This window comes from Dermatophagoides pteronyssinus, unplaced genomic scaffold (assembly GCF_027571235.1).
Source record: "Dermatophagoides pteronyssinus isolate colony J.1.1.1.1 unplaced genomic scaffold, Derpt_VIB-CSIC_2022.12 sq0002, whole genome shotgun sequence".
NCBI classification, from domain to species: Eukaryota; Metazoa; Arthropoda; class Arachnida; order Sarcoptiformes; family Pyroglyphidae; genus Dermatophagoides; species Dermatophagoides pteronyssinus.
The window spans coordinates 2510881-2537603 of NW_027461526.1; the positions used below are offsets into that span (position 1 = coordinate 2510881).

Here is a 26723-nt window from a genome sequence, read left to right on the forward strand (position 1 = left end):
CATCATCATCATAATGGTAGAAGTGATGAATAATTTTTAATTAGCCATTAAATTATGATCATAATAATAAAAGATAATTTTTTTCTTGTATATTCAAACAGAATATCTATTTAAGGAGATAATAAAGTCATTTCCTGTTATTGTATTTCTTTACATACATTTTTTTCTACAATAAAAAAAAGTGAATTTATTTCTGTTTTTTTTTCTGAACAAGATTATAATAGACTTTCATTTCTTTTGTGTATGTGTATGTTTCCACATATAATAACTTAATTATTGCTATTCCGGTTATTTTTTTTTACTCATTTTTTGTTCATCAAAGTCGATGATGATGAACGACTTACATAATGTTTTTAGTTTATTATTGTTTTCGGTTTTGTTTTTGTTTTTTGTTGTTGTTGAGCTTTTTCATAAATCTAATCATTCAAAAAAATTTATCATTTTTTAAGGCGTTTTCAGAAAGGCAATTCATTTTTCATTCATTGTTTTGAATAAATTCAAGTTCCGGAATCCCCATCATGTGTGATAGATGAAATTAATCAAGCTATTGATTTTCACTTGCTGTTTTTTTTGGCTATTGATTACATTTTTGTTATCTATTCATATGAAAAAGCTTGATAAAGAGTATATGGAAAAACCAAACAAAAACAACAACTTTTAAAATAGAAATTACAAAATCAAAAGCAATGAAATAAACTCAAATTCAAATAAGTTTTTATCAATTTAATGGAATAAATTTCTTATCTTTATTATTCTATGGGTATATTTTTTTCCCTTCGAATTCATCGAACACATATCTTAATGTACAATCACGTTCTATTTTTGACTTTACTAATAAACACCACAAAAAAAGCTTTGGATAATTTATTTTAATGAATAAAATTTGAAATAAAATGGAAATTATTAATCTTTGAACATGGATTACCAATGAGAAATCACAAAAAAAAAGAATTAAGATATACAGAATGATATTTTCGTTTTTTCCGGTATGTCAACCAAAAATAGAATCTTTTTGTTGTTGTTGTTGTTAAAAAACATAATTAGATTTAGATAATATTTTTATCTGATGTTCGCTATTAGCAGTCCATCGAATTGTTCATTGATTTATATTTGATTGATCGATTGATTTTTTTCATGTTATTGTTTAAAACTGATGATCACCAATATTATTATCAACTTCAGGGGTGGTTAGTTATGATGATGATTCAAACAAAAAGAAAAAAGAAGCGTTAAATTATTCCAAAACAATTTCCGTATCTATAATACCGGAAAACTTTAGTAAATGTAATACATGTTGTTGTTGCCGTCGTCGTTGCTGTTGGATGATCAATCATATTTATTCAATTCAAATCGGATCAAATAATCATCATTTTCGTTTTTTTAGTTGTTGTTGTTAACAAATGTAACATTTATTTCCGAAAGTAAAAAAACTTTTTATTTTAATATTTTGTATCAATTTGTTTGGTTTTGTTATCTGTATATATTTATAATGAAAAAAATGAATGAAAGATATTTTAAGATTTTGAGTTGCAATTTTTTCCAATTCAAATTGTTCTGTTGAACAACAATTACAACAAAGCACGTAATGTTTTCCGATTTGAATTCTAACTAAACGGATTAATCATCATCATAGTCACTACACATTGCGATCATCAAAAAATATTTGAAATTTACAAACACATATTCGAATACAGAGGTTAATGTTGTTAATATCATTGTATTAGTTTAGGAAGGAAAGAAAATCAAGTTTTAAGATAGCAGACTTTATGATAGGAGAAAAATTAGCAAATTTTGAGGATTTTCTGAAACAGATATTAGACAGTTAAAAACAACAACAATAAATAAAATCTCTTGTATGTTGAATGTTAACGTTATTTTTGTTGAAAATTTTCCTTGTAAATTTTATATTGCTTCTTAATTTATAACCATTTTGGAAGATTAATTATTTCATCGTTTTTACATTTCATTTCCGTTTTTTCAGAAATGAATTTGTTGTTCAGTTTTTCTGTTATTTATTTATGTTTACACATGAAATTCAATATTTGATGAAAAAAATTTGCATCGCGATCTTTATGATACAAAAGGGTGAAATAATAATAATAATTTTATTTATGCACACTGCAAGATGCACTTGTGCAAAAAAATTTTGAAATGAAAAGAAATTAAAAAAAATTAATTAACAGTTATTTTTTTTGAAAAATAGCAACAACAAATTTGATTGAATAAATTGAAGTTATGTTGATTCAAAAGAAATTGATCAGGAGAAATAAATTGATGACGGTTAGAAAAATTATAATAATCACAATTAAAAAGAATATGCTGAGGATCTTGAATAAAACGATTACATTCACAAAACGGCGAAGAAATAATATTCATACGATGTAGATAATTATTGAAATTTCCGTGAGCAGAAAGAAATTGCATATTAAAGAAAGTCGGACGAAAGAAGGAAGGGATCGGAAGCGATAAGAAAAAACTACGAAAATTTGAATTTGTTTCATTGAAATAATTTTCTATATATTGTTTTTCACGATTGATACGTTCCAATTTTTTGACCAATTTATCCGGAATAAAATATGTTGATGACAAAATTTCACAATAATCATCGAGATGACAGATATTGCAAACAACCGAGATGATGTTTTTGGAAACCGTACGATATGATTTAGTAGCTTTAATTAAAATATTATGTTGCAACGACACTAATTTTGATTTGGACTTAACAGTAATTCTATCGAACCAAATTTGGCAACCATAAGTAATAGCTGGACGGATCATACTTTTAAAAAGATTAATTCTTTTGATACAATTAATACCCCACGTGTTGCCAATAAACGCGAAAAAAATATTAGAAATCTTCTTAATTTTATCAATTAAATTGTTAATATGTGGAGTAAAATTAAGTTTGTTGAGATGTCGATGATTACCAAATGTGATACCCAAAATTTTAAGAACAAGAGACGGAAATAAATTAACATTATTCGATAATGAAATTTTAGGAATCGGTTTATTGAATAAATACAAAATATTCGTTTTTTTATGATTTATTTCCAGTTTACGACTACAACACCAGCACTCTATGAAAGAAATGGAAGATTTAATAACATCGATCAAATTTAGTTTAGAATCAGCCCAACAGATAATCGTAATGTCATCAGCAAAGGCGACAATCTTTGAATTTGGAATTGAATATGAAACTAGAAGATCATTAATAAGAATAACCCAGAGAAGAGGGGACAAGGCCCCTCCTTGTGGACAGCCATTTGACAATAATTTCCATGAACAATATTTAGAATAATTAAAAGAAACCGAACGATTATTGAGATAAGATTTTAAAATTTTGATCAAGTCACCGGGCAAATTCTGTTTATCAACTTCAAATAATATGGCCGGCCACCAGGCCCTATCAAACGCAGAAGCAATATCGATGGTTATAATAGCAGTTTTATGAGATGATTTATAGAAAAGAGCACAATCTACAATAGACTTGAGTGCAGAAATTGTTGATTTACCTTTAATAAACCCATGTTGATCAGTATGCAAGATATTTGCAAAGTGAGCATAAATTCTACTATTTAACAATTTTTCAAAAAGCTTTGCAAAATTAGATAATAGGCTGATAGGACGGTAACTTTTCATATCAAAATAATCAGTTTTGTTGGGTTTTGCCAAAATACGAACTGTAGCTATTTTCCAGGCGTAAGGAAAGTAATGTAAATCAATACATTTATTAAATAAAGCCAAAATACATGGAGCAATGAGATCAGCAGAAGAAGAAATCATTTTATTCGAAATATGATCAATACCAGGAGCCTTTTTGTGGTTCAAATTTTTTATGAAAAACAACAATTCTTCCATATTAAATAATGTTTTGCTGTGATTATTGAATGAAATTTGATGATTTCTTATGGAACTAGCTGCTGGATTATCATTTGAAATGTTATCATCCGGAAATAAAGAATCTAACATCAAACACATTTTAGCTTGTTTATTAGACGGGGCAAGATCATCAATTAATGGAATTCGATTATTGCTTTTTGATAATAACATTTTCAATATTTTATAAGTATTACCAAAGTGATCTTTGGAGTCAGCATCTTCAAGAAATGTATGAAAAGAATTGCGTTTCGCTTTTCTAATGTTGTTAATATAACTGTTTCTGGCAATGATATACTCATCCTTCGAAATCATAGGAATAGGTCTATAGTACAAATTTTTGATATGATGAAAATGACGTTTTTGATATTCAAGATCTTGAGACCACCAGGAGTATTTTTTCGGATAAGGATTAAATTTACGAATTGGAAGTGAAGAATAGGCAGCTTCAATAAGAATTTTTGTGAGACGGTGAACAGCATGATCAATATCTTGAGGACTAGAACAACAATCAATAAAATGAAACAATTGATTGATATGGTCACGATTAATACTATCAATAAATGGTTGCATATTATTTTCTACAAATTTCCATGTAGATTTGATGAAATGCATTTCAAAATTGTCATTAGGAGAAGCGATATCAAATAAAATAGTTTCATGATCTGACAATTGTGTAAATCTAGAAACTTTCCAGTTTACAATATAATTATAAGCTTTTGAATTAGTGACAGTCAAATCAATTATGCTGGATTGTCGGCAAGTTTTAGATTTGTTATTGATAACAATGAGATTATACAAATCGATGATTTCTTTAAATTTATAACCATTTTTATTTATGATAGTATCATTCCAATAGGTATTTCTTGCATTAAAATCACCCACAATAATGATAGGATAATCATCAAAAGACGCAAACAAATCAGAAAAATAATTGAAATGCACCTCACTGAATGAATTAGAATGCAAATAAATATTAACAAGAATAATTAATGAAGAATTTGTTTGGATTTTGATGGCAGTGGCGAAATAATTAGTAAAATTATCAATTTGATTAACAATTAAAGAATTGTTTAAAACAACAATCGGACAATATATGATAGAATTATCAGAAACTTGAAAAATTCGAGATGCGATGGGGAATGGAGGACGATTATTGACGACATAAGGCTCTTGAAGAGCTATAATATCTGGATTAAAATTTACAATTGAACTTCTTAGTTCATTATGAGCTGTGGGACTTTTTCTTAAATTTTGTTGAATAATTTTAATTTTGTTGTCCATCGATAAGCATGGAAGAAGATGATTGTTGTGACGAAAGTTCAATTGTAGTGGTTAATCGACTAGAAGACGGAAAATCAAAAGGTTTGAATGCTGTTTGATGAAAAATTTTATCAATTTGTTTCTGATACAAAGGACAATCAATAGTATTGGGTTTGTGGCAAACTAAATTAGATTTAACCTTATTTTTAAAGTAGTTGATACAATTCAAGCAATTATGGATTTTTGAACATTGATGAGTACCTTCAGAACCACAGTCAGAACAAATGGGTTTATCTTTACGCGGGCACTCAGTGGATTTATGAGAATTGAACTGAAAACAAAATTTGCACTGTCTGACGAAGACGCGATGATAAAATTTTACAGCTTCAAAATCGGTAAACAAAATATCTTGATGGGAGATACGATTGAAGACATTAGGAGACACTCTTAAAACAATATCACGATGAAATGTACTTGAACGGAATTCAAAAGCAACTTTGATTTCAGATTCCAAACCAGAAAGCTGTTCATTGACATTTGATAAAATGCTAGGAATGTCTTTTGATTGAGTAAATTTGTTGACTTTTTTCAAGACAATAGTAGGATCACGTGGTTTGGGGATGAATACTGTAGCCATACTATTAAATTGATCAATTTTACGAAAATGATCGATGAGCACATCTAGATCGTTGCTATTTGGCATCTTGATTATATTACCTTTGGCACTTCTGATAATCTTATTAATTTTTAAACATGGTTTAACTTTTCTCAAATCTTTAATAGCTTGATTAACTTTACCATTAATATCATTGCTCGATACACCTTCATTGGCATTCACGAACAAGGTAAATTCATTTGGTTTTGAAGAATTAGTAGGAGAGACAGAAAACGAAGAATCATGTTTTGGCTTCGCAGCGACAACATTGTATGGAATAGGGGCATTCAATTTATCTCTTATTTCCAACAATAATTTATTTGATTCATCAACATTGGTATTACACTTATTAAACAAATCATCGTACATTTTCTTCATATTTTCGGAAGCAACAATAATAGCATCAGCATACTTGGAAACAGACCGTTTGTCTTGAATTGAGCAACAATTTTTAATAATATCAAAACATTGATGAAAATTTAAATTTGAAATCAATCCAGTATTCGATATATACTTATCAAAATTGTCATCATCTTTTTTATGCATTTTTGAAGAGTTGTTTTCAGACTCGGAGTCTGACGTAACAACTGAATAAGTAGCGTTTTTTTTTCTCTGTTTTGGCATAAATAAAACAGAAAAAGAATCAAAAAAAGAATCAAAAAAGAATATCAAAAAAAGAATTAAATTTGTAAACACTAAAAGGGTGAAATGAAAAAATTAACCTAAATATTTTCAACAACAACAACAAAATCCTGACAATCTTTATATCTAATCTACTGATGGTTTGTCATTTAATTTCACAAAATTTGAAGAAAAAACTCTTAGTTCAAAAAAAGGAAACAGGTTAAAATTATTTAAACGATTTCGCTTGGTTTGATTTTTTTTATTTTTTAAATTACAAAATGATTCGATTGATAAATTTTTCAATTTTACACATATAAACAAAAACGATAAATTCGTGTGAATAGCCAATAATAGCTTCAAAAAAATACATCTGTTATGGACTGATAATAATAATTTTCATTTTTGCCTTACGATTTTCTTATTTATCATCATCGTTACCGTTTAAATTTTTGTTTTTGTTTTTCACTGTTCACACAATCTTTCAATCTGTGTTTTATTTCTCTTCACCACTCTAATTCAAAAGGGTTACGTTTGTTTTTGTTGTTTATTTTAAGATAAAAATCGATAGATCAAGATTTAAGATCTAGAAAACAAACTGCCACTGTACAGTTTTCTATCTATTTCTGCTCTGTTTAGGCTATATTTTTTCAAATTGTTGAAATAAAGTAATATCCTAAAGATGATCCTATTTTTTTCACATAAAAACTATGTGAACATATTTTTGCTATTTTCCTTTCCTATCAATCATTATTATATCAATGTGTATGGTATTTAATTTTATCGAAAGTAAAATGTTTATTAAAAGAACAAATTCGTGAATCAATTGTGTTTTCTTCAGAAATATTGAACATTTCATCTTTTTTTCTTTTTGTTTGTCGGATAGATTTAAGGCTATATACGTGAGTAAATATCGACAATTAACACTTTGTTTTTTATCTGAACATAAAATATTAAAACGATCTTTATCTTCTGGCCATTTACGAATTAAAGAAAAATGTATTTTCAAATCTATAATCAATTGCAGCAACAACAACAACAATATTCAATTGACTTTGATCACTTGTTTTTCTGTTTCTTTTTTTTGATGTAAAATTAATTGAGTGGTCATGACATATGGCTTATTATGATAATAATCATCATCATTATCATCAAAAAATTTTACAAGCCATTTTCAAGAAAAACAGATAAATAATCGTTAGAGTTTTTAATAGGGATCGGATTTAGAAAATTGTTTTGTTTTTACCCTGAATTATTCGATCAATAATAGATTGATCGAATGATCGTGAACATCGATTGATCATCATAATCATCATTGGTATATTGTACATGTTTTTCTACTTTTTATATTGATTTTATTCGCAAGCTTACCTAAAAGATTATTTCAGAATTTTTTTTCTGGTAATGTATGCTTGTGTGTGTGAATGTTTTTTTTTTTTTTTGATTTTTCAACATGAATACCTAAATATTATTGACAAGACAAGACACATGTTATTTTCGAAATTTTCTTTCTTTTTATCTTTTCACCGAACACCCGGGATTATATATCAAAGATTTTGTTTGGTTTTATTTTTTCAAAAAAAATCAGTTATCTCAAATATATAATTATTAATTGGGAAAAAATCCTACATTATTTTCTGTTCAAATTCTTCAGCTATTATCATTATTATTATTATTTTCCTGAGTAAAGATGAAAATGTTACACCTGTTGTATATGTGTATGTGTGTGTCTTACCTGAAATTGACGGCATCATGCATACCTCATCAACAATATGAACATATGAAACAAAAACACATCATGATTTGATTAGCTGATGTTATCCAAAAAAATTATTATTAGAACAAGAAATTTTCATTTTTGTTTTTCTTTTTTGTATGAAAAATTATGCCAATAAAAATAAACCTAACACACAACATAGATATAGTAATCATCATCATATATCTCATTGAGTGAAAAGATCTTGAAATTTCATTTGAAATCAATATCGAGAAAAATAATTTGGGTCATTTTATTAAATGAAGAAAAGAGTGGTGGGGGTAAGCAAAAATCTAAACAAGTTCCGTATCCGACACAATCAATCAGTAAACACGTCTTTCAGATGTTTGAATGTGAGCGTGTGTTCTAATGAATAAAAGTTTAATTATGTCAAAACTTATTTAAAATGATGTTGTGGTTTGAATACTTTCATCGGAAGTGTGGGGAAAATGACGAACAAAAAAAACAATTTTACTTACCTGGTTCAATTGTAATACTTTTTGTTTGCTCCTCATCAAGCCTTATTTGTCTAGATTTCGTTTAACGAAATCCAAATATAACCGTTGTTTAGTGTAAATAGTAATTAATATGGTATTGTATATTTCCGTCATTATATGCCATCATGTTATTGTTGTTTGTCGTCAAAACAAATTTTGTTAACAACAGTAATTTATTACATTATTATTTTTAACATATTTTTTCAAAACAACTATGTTAATGGGTAATTTGTATTTAAATATTGGTAATTGTTTCATAATTACCAGTTAATCTAAACAAACATAAACCTTACCATGTTAAAATGTCGAATAGAAGAAAAGGAAAAAGAAAATCGATTATTTTAATCGATTCATTTTATTCCGGTTATTAGTGATTAATCATTCAAATTAAAAGATTTTCATTTTTCTCCATTTATTACCAACAATAAATAAATGTACACGCACATAAATAATTGATATTTTAGGTATTTAATCGACATTTGATTGATGTAGATAACAAGAAATTATTATTTACTTTTTTTTGTTGATTCAAAAATTATATGTTTAGCAACAAAAAAAAACATATAAAATGAAAATCACGTGCTGCTACTGGAGTCTATTTATGATTTCGTTGATTTTGGTTTTGAAGACGCTTTCGGGAACGAATCATCTATTTTCATAATGAACAGCTTTTCTTATAAACATAATTTTTAAATGGAATGAAAAATAAATTCCAAAGTTAGATTGGTATATAATAAGGGAGAGAAAGAGAGAGGAAAAACCATTTTTTTGATGATAATGATAATATGTGGCCAATTATTTATCGAATCAATTTATTTATCCGTCAATATTTTTCATGTTTTTTTCGTTTGTTGTGCCTACGTACATATTAATCAAAATGAATTTTGCCCACTAGTAAACTACTACTATTTAGTAGTAATAATCCCATTTAATTCATCGATATCGATTGATGATTGGATCAATCATCGAAAAATAAATAAAAAATACATACATATCGAAATCGAGATCGAGATTTTTTTAGATCGGAATAATTATTTAAGCAAAAAAAATATGGATTTTTCTTTCCACAAATTTCTCATTGAATGGTATTTTGTTTTTTCCTATGGTAATTTAATGATTGAAAAAAATGAAAAATTTCTTCAATCATTTCTGGTTTTCCTACGGCTAAACAAATGTGGTGATGATTGTAAATAATCGAAAAAAATGAACGAAAAAGTTTTTTTTTGATCGACATGATAATAAATCACCTGATTATGAAAAAAAAACCGAAGCTGTCCAATCTATTGACCAAGTTTCATTTTATTCTTTTTTTTACATTTTACTTTTTTATTCATAAAATTTATTCTTTTTATCATAACAGAATAAAAGAATTTTTTTTTCGTTCAATATAACGGAATTTTATCTATTAAATTCCATAATTTTTTTCTCGAAAACCAAAATAAAATCTTTTCGAACAAACTGAACAAGTACAAGGGAAAAAAAAGAAAAGGAAAAGCGATGATGAATCTAACGGTTGTTGTTGTTTTTTTACACACAAACAAACACATACACCTGTTTTATTCATTAGAATTGAATGAATGAATAAAAATGAATGATGAAAGAGAGAGAAAGAAAAAACTATCAAAATCTCAATGAATGGGAAAAAAATGGAAAGATAGAGAAAGAAAGAAAGAAAGAGAAAGATAGAATTAGAGCAAAAGATGTTTAAAATAAAGGGAGAACGTCATTGCCGGCGGCGGCTATTTTTTCTCGAAAAATTTTTCTCCGTGTTACTTTTTCTGTTTACAATTGTCCGAAATGTTCCATAAGGTTGATTGAAAGAGAAAAATATTTTTTTTTACATACAAACATCATCCTTTGATTCATTTCAAGCCCAAGTGAATAGGTTTCAATATAATATCATATATTTATGATCGTAGATTGTGTTCAGACTTGTGCTTGGGAAAAAAGTCTACATATTTTTTGTTTGTTTGTTTTTTTCAATTATTCTTTAATGTTTTATTGTTTTTTTTGTTCGCTTATGTGAATAGCGAAAGTGTATGATAATATCGATGAATCATGTTTTTTTTCACAGAATATTCTAATGGGAAATAATTAATAAGCAAAAAAATAATGAAATAAAACGATGTAACAACTAAAAGTAATGAGTAATTTGACAAATGTGTGAAAATTTGTTCAATTTTTGTGTGTTTTTTGTTAAAAAAAAAATATTTCGTTAACAAAAAAATACATTTTGTTTGTTTCCCATCCTGATCATCGAAATTTTTGCAAAATTTTTAAAGTCTTTAAATCCAAAATTTATCTTATTATTATCATGAAATTTTTCTTCTTTTTGTTTTAGTGCTAATTTTAAAATTCAATCACCGTGTCATTTTTTCTGGTCAGTGTTTTTTCTTATCTTTGTTCCTTTCAAAATCATCAGTGATCAATCGGTCTGTCGGTCAGTGGATCACCAGGTTCATGATCATCATTTTCACTTTAATTGTCAACACACACACAAACACACAACTGTAAACAAATAGTGAATAAAAAACCGTTCTCTTTTTCCACCCAAAAAAATGTCATCTTCATAAATTTTCATGGGCAAAATAAACCAAAAATTCTAATCAGATTGGGTCAATACATCAAGGTGAAGAAAAAAAAATCCACATATCTCTCCTCGACCATTTACGCGGGACACAGCCTAGGCGCAATTCAAGCAATCCGAATGATTGATTTGAAATTACCAGAAAAAAAAAGATTTCATAGTAGAATTGAAAAAAAAATTTTTACTTCATCCTACCACAATCATCATACTCACAAATTTGATCTTATCATCTGTTCGACTTGGCATTTGACATCCCATAACATAACATACCTTATATAAGTTTAGTGTTTTCTTCTTTTTTTCTTCTATTAGCTAACCTATCAAATAGCCTGATTGCCTGCTTTTACTCTGACATTCATACATACACACACACCACTTCGACCATCATTACCATTTGATCATTTTGACATTGGCACAAATTCGTTATCATTTTGCAAGTGTAGCATAAAGAAGAAGAAGATAAAAAAGCTAACCATCAAGAAAAAAAACCGAGACCGAAAATAGCGAATCGAAGATATTATCATTATCAATAACATTTGTTTTGAATTTGATGTACAAAAAAAACTATTTTCTATTTCTTTCTTCAGAAAGCTTAACTACTGACCATTGATTTTTTTTACATCTTTATGGTTATCATAATTTTTTTCGGATTTTTTTCAATCATTCAACGAAGAAACTAAATTGATCTAGTTTTCATTTTCTCCTGTCTCTCACTACGCCAAAAATTATTTTCTCCAAACGCATAGTTTGTCATTTGAATTTGATTATTGAATATGATGAAGACATTTTATTCAACCGATTATGTAAATCTGATGATATAAGATACATTGATCTGTTTGATTGATCGATGATCTTCGTGTGATTTTTATTTTTATTTTGTTCTGGATTCTCATTGAAATTGATTTCATTTTCGTTTTTTTCTCAGTGTGTGTAGTATATGTTTATATGCTGTGTCATATTCATCATTCAATTGATCAATCGGATATTTATAATCCTTTCGTCGTCCATGGATCGGCGTCCTCCATAAAATATGAATATGATCATTATAATGATCCTTGTCTGAACAAAATAACGATCAAAATTGATTCCAAAGCAACAGGTTAATAATTATGATCCGAAAGTGCTATTGATTTTTTCCTTTTTTAAAATAAATCTGATCAATTTTAGATTTTTAACAAGATATATCGATTTCATGATCGATCGATCAATCATTCAAACAACCAACCAATCAATCAATCAATCAATCAATACTTACGAAATTCTAATAGAGCTCGTGACGTGTGTTTGATTTTATTTTCATCAATTGATTGCAAATTTATTCGTTCTTTGTTTTTTCATAATATTCTACATTGAAAATATCGTGTTTTATTCATTTTTGTTTGCTTTGTTCATGTGTGTTTGTTTGCATCAATTCAATCCGGTGAATAGAAATCAAATTATTAATCAAATAATCATGGCATCAAAATCGACCATCAAATTCTGGTCGACCACAACATATAATAGATTTCAATCATCAATCTATCTTTCTTGTTTATTAATTGTCTATCTTTCATCATCATTTGGTATGTTGAAAAAAACTTTCTTATCACATGAAATCCTTCTGTTACTTGTAATTTGGATCTAAACCAATCCCAGTTTTTATAATTATTATTATTAAAAGTAAAAAACAATAAGACGATTGATTTCCTTGTTGATTTCCAAGGCAATTTCATTATTAATTTAACAAAAAAAAATTTCACTAAATACCTAAATCCAGAAAGTTTATTTCAATTAAACATTATTATGATTTTTGAATAAAATTATTTCGTAATTTTATTTACAAATCTTTAAACATAGTCCACTATATATGTAATTAAGTTTAACTATGTTCTACTATGCTGTCATTGACTTTCATTCATTTCAAATATTGATTACTGTTGCTGTTTTTGTAATTTTATTTTTCCATATTGTAAAGATATTCAGGCCACGCCAAACACTTTTTTTCTAGTTATTTAGTTATTGGAAAAAGTAAGAGGCGTATTTTCAATTTTGATTTTCTTTTCTTTTTTTATCATCATCATCATCATCATCATTGTATTATGATTGACATTATCATTATTCATAATCATTGAATTATTTATCTTTGTTTTGTATAGTTTTATCATTTCTATGTAGAAATAGTGTTCGAAAAAAATTACCAAATCAAATTTTACCTGTGAATTAAAATAGAATGATGAAAACGTTGTTATGAGACTAATAAGAATAAAGGTGTATTTTTCCCCTATTTTTTGATATTTGACAGCTAATAACTTCCATACAATGATCGTAATAATAATAATGACAAACATTCGTCAAAACATACCTTTTTTTCTTACCGTTACCTGTTTTTTGTTGTTGAAAAAGCTAATCAAATTTTTCAAGTAATAAATTTTAATAATAATAATGGAAATGAAAATGATAATAACGCTGGGAACAGAAAAATTTGTCCTAATTTTCATATGTGTCAATCAAAAATCAATCAATATTTCACATACAACCTAGGAATTTACAAAAGAATTGAATTGACAACAACAACAGAAAAATTTTTCGACCAAAATTGAAATTTGAATAAACGAAAATATTAATGGATGATTGGGTGAACAACAAACATTAAAGAAAAAAATTGAAAACATTTAGAATCGTATAAAAATCGAATCTAACAGGTGTCCATTCATTTTTTTTGACAAATAAAAATTTGGGTGGCAATTTTTTTCAAATAAAAAAAATCTTGTCATATTTCATTACATCAAAAATCTTTATTATTAAATATAGCTACTTATTTTGTCACTGTATGTCTCAATTTTATTTTCAATGAAATATATTTAACATATTTTGGTCATGTATTACATAAAAGTCATAAATTACATACAATCCATACCTGAATGATTGTCCATTAAATCTAAGGCCAGTGAAAAAAAAATCTAACAACTTAAAATCACACAATATTTTTTCGCAACTTTTTTTATATTCAATTTTACATTGAATTTTATTTTTAAAATATCGATTAGAATCGATTTTTTCTTCTTCTTCAAAAAGTCCCCTTTTTCAGCTATCATTTGTTAGTAATATGTGTTTTGTTATTTTTTATTGATGATGATTATCGAAAAAAGGTGAAATTTTCTATTATTATTCGAAATGAATGTTGTTAGGTACTGCACATAAATAAATAGTTACCACCCGGTTTTTTCATCGTTTTTTTTCGGTGACGAATTTGAAAAAATTTCACACAACCTTTTTTCAATAATATTTGGAAAAAAAATCATCAAATTCATGATGGTAACGGACAGAAAAAAAGATAAATGACATTCGATAGCAGAATCATTTTTATCACTGCTAAATAAACATTTAAATTCGACCACATCTCTCATTTTTAATCTGATGATTATTTAGGATTACAACTTTGCCGTCGGAAAAATGTGCGAAATCAATCCGTTTCTTAAATAAAGGTTAAATTTTATTTCAAATTTTATAAATGATTTCAATGAACTTTCAAAGATCTGATCAAATTTATCCATAGGAAAGATATAGAAAAAAATGTCAAATATTTATCAAACTTAAATAGTTTTTTGTAGCTAATCGACAAATTGATACATTAAAATTTTGTAGAAATTATAGTTATAATTTTTTTTGCATTAAGGTCATTACAAGTCATATGTTCTGTCCACCTCTTCAAATATTTATTTTTCATTTTTTACCATTCTTTCTCTTTTTAAGCTTTTTTCATATTGATAAACAAATCTAAGTATTAGTTCAAAACCTACACAAATATACAAAAAAATAATAATGATGATGATGAAAATTACGATCAAATAATGATTGCGGTGAAAATTTTATAATCAATTATTTTTCTTTCTCACTCAATTCATATTGACATCGGTGATGATGATGAATAAATGAATAATCAATAATCAAATCAACCAAAAAGAAACTATTCCTTCATTCGATATGGATAATGATGCAACATTGAAATTTCCATATTGAATGAATGATCAAATCATTTAATTAATGATTGAAACAAATAAAAATCAGTTATATGAATAATTGGAATGGAAATCGAAACTTTTAAATATTGTTTTTATTTCTTTTATTGATTTTATACGTTCATTGACCGAATCGATGACAACGAACAAACCATCAATATATCAACGATAATTTTCTAAAATGTTCATTATGGTGGTCATTTTTTTGTTTTGTTGTTATTAAAAATAAATTCTGAAAAATTGGCATTATGTGTTCAGTGCTTTCTTCTTTCTCTATCTTTTTCTCTTTCTTTCGCAAACACACTTGATGAAGATGATAATAGCCAATGGCCATCTTGATGATGTTAATAATAATGATTATGATCATCATCAATTATAATCATCATTAAACTATGGAAAAAAACTTTCTACAATAAACAAATATATTTATAAAAAAAAATCTTGAAATATAAAGGTTAATATATCAGTAGTGATTGAAGGTGGTTGTTTGTTCGGCCCTATCATCATCATGATGAAGATGATCAACCATGATCATTATTATAAAAGAATTGATGATATTCGAATAGATTATTTGGTTGTTTATATTCACATTCATTCATTCGATGGCCAACAATTTCTTCAATAATCAATATAATAATAATACCATCCGATATCGTGATTTATTAGCCTGTACATATATTTGATATTTCCGAAATGGCACACTAACACACCTTGTCGCCAATCATGATCATCATGGTAAACAAGGAGGTCAATATGATCAGGATCTATCTAAGATTATCATTATCATTATGATGGTAGATCAAAAACAACAACAACAAATATTATCGTAATAATAATCGTCATATTTTTTTCTTAAGAAAAATTTCTTTTCTTATCCATTCATTTTAGGCAAGACATACCAAACTTTTTTTGGTTGAAATCATTGATATGTTCAGTATGATGGTGATGCTAATGATGATGATATAAAATGTGTATCAAATCAAATAAACCACTTGGCCCAGCTTCGAAAAGCTTAGATTTTGATGAAAATTTGTGCGTGTGTGTGTCCTGGATGTAAAAAATTGAAAAGAGTGAAAAAAATAGAGAAAGAAAGAAAAAGTAAAGAACCATCAAGGAAATCATAAATTAACAACCTTATTCGATTAACGATTTTTGAATTAGAATATATTTGGATCCATTTGCCTTTAGGATAGATAAATATTGTATTCCATGATGATCAAAATAGAAGGAGATAAATAATAATTTGCCCCTGAGAAATATAAAACATTTGAAGAAAAAAAAACATGAAATTTTTTTTGATCTTTTTATTACTCTAAATCAGTGATTCTCAACCAGTGTGCCGCGGCACTTTAGTGTGCCGCGAAATTCTGAAAATGCAACTGTTATATATTTAAAAATTCTAAAATTGTGCCGCGACAACAAAAAGGTTGAGAATCACTGCTCTAAATGTAAAAAGTGTCTATTTCTATCCTCATAGGTATGTTTGTGTGTATATATATTATTATCCTATTCGATGAATTTTTTAAAAAATATGATTCTTTAGCGATTTTTCTGGCAAATGATAATTTGATGTGAGTTGTTATTTCCTTATTGTTTTATCATTTTTTTTATTACCTAAGTAACACTGTGCGAATACAGCGTGAGAAAATAACATATTTTAAATTTGTTCAGTTTTTTAGGTTCAGAAAAAAATTTAATCATTTATACATTGTATCTTGTGATAATTATTTAAATTATCGAATGTATTGTGATGAAGATAACTGGCAGTTGTTGTTCACTAGGTAATGAATGGAGAAACAAAATAAGGAACATTTGATTTTCACCCGATTTTAATAATATTCAAAAAAAAACATGATTTTTGAAGCTTAATCAAACTGATCTTGTTTGTTTGTGATTTGATTTGTAGTTTTTTTCTCTCGTAATGATGCTGATTGTTGGAATTGTTCCTTTTTTTAAAGATCGTGACTTTAAAATGAAAACATCATTGAATGAAATAAATGTTACAATTTATCAAAGATTTAGCAGTTGATTAAATTTTTTTTTTTTGAAAACTTTCACATATCGTTAAAAAAAATCATGTTTTTCCCCTAGTAAAAACTCGATTAAGAATCATCCCAATTTTGTTGTTGTTGTGGTTTTTTTCCGGTGCACAACTAAAGCAAGAAAAAAAAGCAATGATCAATTAACTGATTGATCCAAAAATGGAAAAAAATTATTCTATTAATGTTGAATGAATTGAATGAATCCTACATATATTTTTTTCACTAAAAAATTTTCTTTTTTAAATTATGTTCAAATTTTCATCTTTAATATTTCGACTACCAGAGTACAATTCAATCATCTTTTTTTAAGATAATTATACATAAAAACCGGCTTTATTTTCCAGTTAGTTATTAGATTTTTTTACCTATGGTTATTATCTACTATAGCAATTGGCACATAGATAATTCAATTTAATCATTTTTGCTGAAAATTGATGAAATTAAACATTATCCCGGATAAATAATTTTTTAATTACGAAATCGAAGTAAAAGAAAGAATGATTTTTTCTTAAATTTGACATTTTACCAGTCATATCAGGATATATTTTCTCACATTTTTTTAACCTTCCTATTTTAATTTGGAAATTGTCGTCAAAAAAAATTGGTGCTCAAGGCTTAGAATGATTTTTTGGAGTTATTAATTATTTTGATAAAGTTGAAAAGTTTAATTGGAATTGATCAAATTTCATCGTAAATAAATCATTCATTCATTCGATAATGAAATCAATGATTAAAAGGGTAAGGTTGTTTGGTGCTTTTTTCGTGCCAATTATCTTGCAAATTGCAAAAGTCAATGAGTGAACTTTTTTTGTTGTCTTATTTTTTTATGACTTTTTTGGATTTTTGTTGAAAATATATAAATTAGAAACTTTGGTTACATATACGTATAAATTGATGGGTAAATTAAATATGATGACGGTAATTGAAAAGTTCTCGTTTTTTTTCTCATCAATTAAAATAATAATGATTTTTGTTTATTCGTCTTTAATCTTATTTCGATTTGACGAAATTCATTCACAATGTTAGTGTTTATGATGATGATGAATTTTTTTTTTTGTACAAGGACAACGAAATTTAAAAATTCATAAGATTCAAACATATCAAAGGTGTGTGTGTGTGAGATGAAATGAAACGAATGATGATATCCAAATCTTGACCCAGTTTTTCTGCAAACAAGATGATTTTATTCAATACACAAACCAGATTTTATCATTGATGACACTTTTATTCACGGTGAATAACAACAACAATTCGAAGTCGATATTGATGAAATTTGAAGAACAAAATTAATTAAGCTAAATTTCAAAATGTGAATTTCTATGTATTTTTTTCTTGATAAACTATCTGATGAAGATGAATACTTGATGTTGAAGATGATCATCCGATTTTTGTGATTTCATTTCGAAACATTTGAACTTTTCCTGCACTAATTATGCAAATGAATAAGTTTTGCTTTTAAAATTTGTGATTTTGAAATTTGAAAAATTTTCATTCACTTTTTATCGTACTTTAATACATTCGATCCAAGATAATGAATTGAATTGTGTGATCAAAAATTGAAATAAAGTTCATTTTATTCCTTCTTGTTCATTCATTCATTTATTTGAATATATCAATGATGTTAGATACGATATTGTGGAACAAATTACAATAATGTAAATTAACAATCAATTTAATTGTTCGTGTTTAAATTGAATGATAACACTTGAAAAAATGATGATAATGGGTCATCATTATTCATCATCAAAAAAACTTTCGTATCTCAATATATTCAGGCCACACACGCATTCACTATTGTTGATGATAGAAAATTACAAACAACTACAGTGAAAAAAAATGAAATGAAATTCAAATCTGAATATTACCGAATCGGAATGAAAAAAACACTAAATTTAGATTCTAACTAGATTCTCTTTTGTTCTCTATTCTTTATCGTTATTATCATTTCCAAGTATATCGATTACAGATGATTGGGATTTGATTAATTTAAATATCACACAGAAATAAAACAATACAATTGATGTTTTTTCCCCTTTTCTTTTGGTGATTATTATTTTATGATAGTTTCTATCAGTCTTTATATAATTCGAATAAAGATAAAATTCTATTATTTTTATTATAAAAATGATTGTGTTTGGATCCAAATTGAATCGTAAATAAATTATTAGCTGATCTGACAATGATCAGTTTTTTTTCTGATTGTATCTAAAAATTCTAATTATGTATACATTTGTTTTATTCTTTATAATAATACTCTAGTTCAATGTCAATTTATTAATACACAATCGACGGAAAATTTTCATATTGATAACAATCATAATAATCAACAATCAATATCAGTACATAGCCATGATTTTAATGATAAAACAATATTAGAAAATTCATCATCATCATCATCATCACCATCAATATCAACATCATCCATCATCATCAATACCTCATCATTGTTGATGCCAAATGAAACGACAACAATAACATCGACATCATCATCTTCAACATTGGCAACCACAGATGATCCATTGGATCGACAAGAATCATCATTATATCATCAACAACAACAGCAACAACCATCAATAATTAGGAATGATGATGATAATGTTGAATCGAAAATAATTCGACATAACAACAATGGTGATGATGAACTAAATAATGTCAATCATGGCACCATCAGTATGGAATCGCGAAAACCTGTCGTCATGTTTGCTATTTCTAACGGTATGATTCGAAAAAAATAAATTATTATGATTGATATCGTGATAGATGATTGTTATCTCTTTTCAGATCTACCAAAAAATATTAATAATACTCGTAAACAAATATCACATTCATGGTCGACATCATCATCAGCTGTATTTGGTTTGCCCGATTCAATACATTCATCACAGCCATTATTTTCATCATCTATTGCTCATCATCAAACATTTCCATCATCACAGTCTACGTTACCAGCATCATTTAAGTTGGGAAAAAAACTATTTCGTAAAAAAGTAACGACCAGCATTGCGGTAACCAAACCAAATCCAGCAAAATTACAGCAATTGATAACGAAAAAAGAACAAGATCCTTCGATATTTTCGGCAATCGAATCACCAAGACATAGTTATTGGCTTTCCAAATCAAATCCATCAACAACGAATCATTTTTCTCATTGGTTAAAGAATTCGACCATAATGGAAAATGTATTACAACAATTACCTAGTTCAATTCGACGACGTTCCGATCAATCGACTCCGCTTGTCATAGCTCCTCCTTTAGATGCAGTAAATGTTCCTGGTTCAAATTCACAGACGCCTAAATGGTGGTGGGCAAGATATCTAGTTAATGCTGTCATGAATCATTTACAACAAATAAAACCTCAATCTACAACAGCTAATCAACAACATACAGGCACACCTGGATCAGAAGGTGCCGAATCGTCAAATTCACCTGAATATTCGCCAATGTCACCAGAATTTATTGATATTTTAAAAGCAATACAAACTGGCGCCGTTCAATTGAATCAAATAGAATTGATACCTGATGGACCGCCAGAACCAATGAATGAACAGTCAATGTTCAATGTTCAAACTGAAATTGGCCTGCCACCATCACATCCTCAATCAGTTGCAAATCAACCACAACAACAAATGATTTTCAAGGAACCAAATCGAGTGACTTATACACAATCTCAACCGGTACAGCCTATGGTAAGGCATCAGGCCTCAATGCTGCAACATCCACAATATGCAACTCAATCATTACCACAACAACAACAACAACAATATGGACAAATTTATGGAAATCGTTTCTATCATCGACGATCACCACCAACAATGACATCAATGTCCAATATTGTTATGCCTAATCGAAAACTGTATCCATCTAGCTCACGTTTAACATCATCACCATATTCATATTATGCCTATCAACAATTACCAATTAAATCGGGCGCATCATCTTTTGCTCAATCAACGAATAACAATAATAAATACTTACACACGCAACCGGAAGCATCATCATCCAACAACACGGCGGGTAAGTTTCATAATTCAATAGTAAAATAAAACATCTAAATCTAATTGATTGAAAACAAATAGAATGCATAGATTTTGACAAATGATTATGCTGAATGTTTTCTTGTGGGTTCAATTTATAATGATTAAAGTCAAACAACCACTTGACTTTTGATTTGAACAAAAAGTTTTTTCTACAATTTTCATTGCTATATTATAGTTGACTATTATTATTATGGAATGGGTCAATAAATATGTTCGAATCATTTTGCCAAGATAACAATGAAATTGTTTTTTTAAATATTTTTTTGATTTTGTAAAATCATCATCATCATAATCAAGTGTGAATGTGTGTAGGATGAAACATCTGCTTTTAAACAGGAACCGAGCATTGTTTGTTCTTGTTTTCTTTTAGTTATTTCTACTGGAAAAAAATTAGTCAAGAAAACGGAAATATCTTTCAATCTTGTTGTTTTCAAGTTGAAGATTTTTATCATTCTTTTCAATATTTCTGTTTTTTTTTTCGTTCATGGCATTTATTTTAGCCACAATTTCATCCTAATGATGATGATAATTATAATTATGATACGATAATGAAAGTATGTTATCAGTTAAGGTCTAATAAATTGAAAAAAATAGGGCAGGGACATTGTTGGATTTTTTCGTTTCTTTTGCTTCAATCTGTCAATAAGTAAAACTATATGATCTTGAATCAAAAACGATTGATTTCAATCAATTGATTATTCCAATTGTTTTGTTTTTTTTAATCTATGAAAAAAATTTATTTGCTTAAAAATTTTAATAGATGATTACATGGAAATAAAAAACACCTATTAGATTAATTTTAAAAAAACACACACAAAATTAATCATTTTATTTCATTTTTATTTTATTTTATTTCGATTTAAATTAAAAGTTGAAAATTTTAAACGAATCAATGAGAAAAACATCAAGGTTATCTGTTGTAATTAATTATAGATAGTTTTCTTCGAGACAAAATTAACAATATCCTTGTACAGATGTTTACTTATCAACAATTTCAATATCTTGATATTAGATCAGGTCGACTTTTTCATTAACACACGGAATATCAAATAGATTCATAAGCCTAGTTTAATGTATAGAAAATTCAAATCATAAATCGTTGTCGTCAGTCAATGGGTTAAAAATAATCATAAAATCATTTTGGTAGTATGACGTTTATTTATGAAACCGACCTTTTTTTCGATCCTGTTGATGTTTATTGAGATTTTTTCTCGTTCTAATGATTATAAACCATGAATTTTTGTTTAAGCATTCCATCAATGATGATGATGATTATAATCAATTTACCATTATTTTTCTGTTGTCGAATAAAAAGCACCTTTTGATGAAAATCTATCAGGTGATGATATAATAATGAAATGTTGATGATTGGATTGATTCATTTTGGCTTGCCTGGTTTTAATGATCAATTTTTTTTCTCCATCAAGATTTTTTCATCCTGAATACTTTTTTTTGGTACGCGCAGAATTTTCATCACCCCCTACCATTAATGATGATGATATAATTTTTTATTAACTTTTTCGTATTATTTCTCTTTTTTCCCGATTTATTGATGATCATCATAATCAAATGATTGCCATCATCTCATCATCATCATCATCATCATGATTTTAATCAATTTTCGTATGATTATTTTGTCCCTTATTTTTTGGAAACTACTGGTGAAAGGTTGGCATCTGATTTTGATGTTTATTAGTGTTCATTGATTTATACTTTTCATTCTGCTTTGATCATTAAAGTTTGATGATTGATTAATCGATCGATATTTTAACCGATTATTTTTTCCCTTGTTAGACTCGAATATCGATGTCGATGTTCGATGTTTCATTGGTTCGATTTGTCCATTAAAAAAAAAAACTGTTTGTTTCATTACTGTTCTGTTTTCCTGCAATATTAATATTTTATTTGATAGATCATCATCATCATCATAGAAGTCATCATTTAATCGAATAATTATGGAAAAATGTATTTTATCATATAGCTACTCCTTCTTTCTACATTTGCTTGTTGATTTGTTGATCAAATGGATTTACTGACTGATTTGATATTGATGCCGCTTAAATAAATAATAATAATCTGGTATATAGAAAAATATTTCAATTTTTTTCAGTAACTGATTTTTCCGATCGTTTTTGATTTGATTACATGATGAAACGAAAAAATCTTCAAATCGAGAAAAGGAAAAAAGACCGTCCAAACATACATATCGATTAATGATTGGTTTTTTCTTTATCAAAAAATGTGTTAGCCTTTTTTGATTGGACATTGCCAACATCAAAGAAAAAAGGCCCAATTTTTTCCATTTCAAGACAGCCAAGGTGGTTGTTTCGTTATTCAAAATGAAAAAAAAATTATCATCAAAAATCGATGCTAATAATCATGATTCGAAGAATGATGATGGACAAGATGATTAAGATTTTTTTTTGTTTCGATTCATAACATACCATTTACTTTGGTCCTTTTAACGTACATGATAGCTACCGATTTTTGTCAAAAATGAATAATTTTTTGCTATTTCTTAGTTATTAGTTACGAACAAATGTTAACGTTTTTTTTTGAAAATAAATCGTGCGAAACAAAATTTATCGAAAAAATCCATCCTTTAATAATCACTGAGATGATTATGATTAAAGCTGTCTGCCGTATATGAAAACATGAATCAAATGAATATGATGAGCTTTTGAAATGATAATTTTAGCTCTTTTTACTGCCATTTTCTTCATCATATCATCAACGATGAAATGGTCGGATATTCAGTCAAACTTTTTCCAATAAAAATTTGAATCAATTAGAATTTCACTTTTCATCCAAATGTTTAATGATAATTATAATCATGAAAATCTTCATTTTATTAACATTTATTTTGATATAAGTTTGAAATGTTAACATGTTGTTTGATATATTTCTAATTCTGAATTTTATTTCATTTTTTCTACGTATAAGATTTGTCTATCAGTCAATCACAATCATCGATCGGTTCTACTAAAATCTATCAAACGCCATCACATTCAACAAATAGTGATCATCGATCATTCATACCTTCATCATCATCATCATCATTGATTGGTAATAATTTTTTCAAACAAAATTTTCTTGTCCGTCCACAACAACAATCACAGCGAGCAAATTATCATAATCAAGATTCATCGGATTCATCACCATTTGTAGTAAGTCGAATAAGGCCATCTATCCTACAAACATCGGCATCATCGACCACAAATAATTTTCAGCCACCAATCATAAAATTCAGTGTCAAAGATGGCGTCATTGAAAAAAGTTTCGCTTCACCACAATCAACGAATCTTCAAAAATCGGGTGAAAGTCGATCGTTTGGTAGTGGATCAATGGCTTCAACATTGTTTGATGATGATCTGGATAGTAGTGATTCACAATCATCATTGGATGAACCTAGACGTATCAAAATGGGGTCATTTCTAAAATCTAGATCATTGTGGCGTTCAGGTGATCCTAGCCGTGTCATTCTAGAGGTAAAATGCATTTTTTTTGTTAATGGAAATTTTACATTAAGTTTTTTTCATTTCTAGAAATATGATATGAGTGATATTTTTTGCAAAACCAAATTCAAACCAATGATCAATCCACCGAGTGCAGTATTAGATATTTCTCGTAACGGACGACAATTGAAGCGTTCTTCTTCAAAAAATGAAGAACAAAATGTTGCATCAGAATCGAAACCAATCCGGTTTGTAAACTCTGAATGGACTCCATTGGCTCCTCCCAAATTTCGATTAGCTCGACGATTAGGCATTCAAATCAATAAAGATGCATCACTTGAAAATCCAAATGTTACCACAATACCAACTACTACAGAAATTGCTCCGATTCTTGAAAATGAAACTGTATTGTCTCGTTCAAAACGACAGGTTGCTGCAGTCAATCCCAGTGAATTGGAACGTATTATAGGAAATCTGCCTGAAGGTGCTGTTATTAAAAAAATTGATCCGGCTACTACTGAGTTATTACTTCGATTACTTCGAAACACAAATGCTAGCGATGATATCGAACGAAAAAAGATTACAAAAGTATATTATATTTATTTAGCACCCAAAGCCAACGGTAATTCAGCAAATTTATTCGATCAAAATTCTACATTGAATCGAGAGGAATCACCACCACCATTGGCGAATATAGACTACCAAAGAAATCGACAACCGGCACCATATCAGGAAAATTTTCCAGTCAATAGGCTAAATTATGTTGATACGCCACGACGACGACCATTAACAACAACGACGACAACAACAACTGAGGCACCAATATTGACGACATCCCAACCGAAATTCGTTTTAAATGAACAAGATTATGAATATGGTGAAATACTTTGTGAAGGTAGATTTAATGGTGGTGTACCTGATTTTCGAAATGATTGTCGACTATATTTTGAATGTAATCCACAAACAATTGATACGTATGCCTGTCCCGAAGACCAAAGATATGATATGGCCCGACAATTATGCGTACCAGAAAGAGAAGCTTATTGTCCACAATTTTCTCCATCACAATCAATGTCCGTTAGAAACCAAAGAAGATGAAGGTTTTGTTTTATTTTCCGTTTGTTTTGTTGAATTTTTCCACTTCTTCATCACATCTTTTAGTCTATCTACATAAGAATCAAAACAAAAACAAACAAACAAAACTTAATTATTTATTTTTTAATTATTGTCATGACACTGATTGTTTATTGCTTTCCCATGATAACAATGAACGTAATCTTGAAAAAAAAGATTTTACCAAAAGATGGATATGCGAACGTGAACAACCGAATTGTAAATTATTGATTTTGAATTAACTCTAAAAAACATTCGAGTATAATTTATACTGTAAGAACAGTTCATTTTCTCTGCTTGTAAATAAAATTCTTTATCGATTATAATATTATAAATTCGTGTTCATATGATATTCCGAGAAATTTCGTTTCGTTTCTGGAAAATTGAGTGTTTTTCGAAAATAAAAAAAGAAGAAAAAAAATATGGCCAAATTTCGCAAAAATTGATCACTTTCAAGGAGAATAGTTTACCTTGCTTCACCCTTATTTCCAGTGCATTAGAAAACATTAGTTTGTAATAGTTCCATCTAGTGATGACAATCAAAATCTTTTTGAGTTCAATTTGAATTTCAATAATCATTAAAAAGGTGGCTAAAAATGCATGCTAATTGTAATCGATTGTTATAACCCGAAAAAAAACTAGGTGCAAAAAAATGTCTTAAATTGATCAAACGATAAAAAATGACATTGTCAAGAGTTTTTCAGTGAAAAAAACATATTGAAAAATAACAGGAAAAAGCAATCTATACAATGTAATTTTCGTGAAAATGTCAAAAAAAATGTGCATGAATTTCGATCCTGGATCGCCTAGAATATGTATGATT

At 27.7% G+C, this 26723-nt stretch overlaps 2 protein-coding genes and 1 long non-coding RNA gene across 6 annotated transcripts; 1 reads left to right on the forward strand and 2 right to left on the reverse strand.

Annotated features, from left to right (window-relative positions):
• Nucleotides 1-5019: 5019 nt before the first annotated feature.
• Nucleotides 5020-6421, reverse strand: LOC142646272 (uncharacterized). The gene is made up of 2 exons (XM_075824697.1): nucleotides 6309-6421; nucleotides 5020-6225 (listed from the first exon to the last, which is right to left on the reverse strand). Exons 1-2 carry the CDS (start codon nucleotides 6325-6327, stop codon nucleotides 5144-5146), a joined length of 1101 nt encoding a protein of 366 aa, XP_075680812.1. The 5' UTR covers nucleotides 6328-6421; the 3' UTR covers nucleotides 5020-5143.
• Nucleotides 6422-12112: 5691 nt separating this feature from the next.
• Nucleotides 12113-26226, forward strand: LOC113799550 (uncharacterized). 4 transcript variants are annotated; one of them, XM_027350198.2, is made up of 5 exons: nucleotides 12113-12817; nucleotides 19555-20010; nucleotides 20077-21309; nucleotides 24276-24820; nucleotides 24878-26226. In XM_027350198.2, the coding sequence occupies exons 1-5, from the start codon at nucleotides 12646-12648 to the stop codon at nucleotides 25883-25885; spliced, it is 3414 nt and encodes a 1137-aa protein (XP_027205999.2). In that variant the 5' UTR covers nucleotides 12113-12645; the 3' UTR covers nucleotides 25886-26226. The 4 variants fall into 4 exon arrangements, with proteins under 4 accessions (XP_027205999.2, XP_027206008.2, XP_075680995.1 ...); XM_027350207.2 differs by having other exon boundaries at nucleotides 12115-12817; nucleotides 24273-24820; XM_075824880.1 differs by lacking the exon at nucleotides 12113-12817 and adding an exon at nucleotides 14678-14719 and having other exon boundaries at nucleotides 24273-24820.
• On the reverse strand, nucleotides 15324-16550 carry LOC113788839 (uncharacterized). The gene is made up of 3 exons (XR_012847261.1): nucleotides 16387-16550; nucleotides 16153-16300; nucleotides 15324-16021 (listed from the first exon to the last, which is right to left on the reverse strand). It is a non-coding gene; the product is annotated as an uncharacterized LOC113788839 (long non-coding RNA).
• Nucleotides 26227-26723: the final 497 nt, after the last annotated feature.

Coding starts and splice junctions, on each gene's coding strand:
- LOC113799550 (XM_027350207.2), top strand. CDS start 12,646: ATGTGTGTTTGTTTGCATCAATTCAATCCGGTGAATAGAAATCAAATT. Junction 12,818..19,554: donor CTATCTTTCATCATCATTTG/GTATGTTGAAAA, acceptor ATAATACTCTAG/TTCAATGTCAATTTATTAAT. Junction 24,821..24,877: donor CTAGCCGTGTCATTCTAGAG/GTAAAATGCATT, acceptor TTTCATTTCTAG/AAATATGATATGAGTGATAT.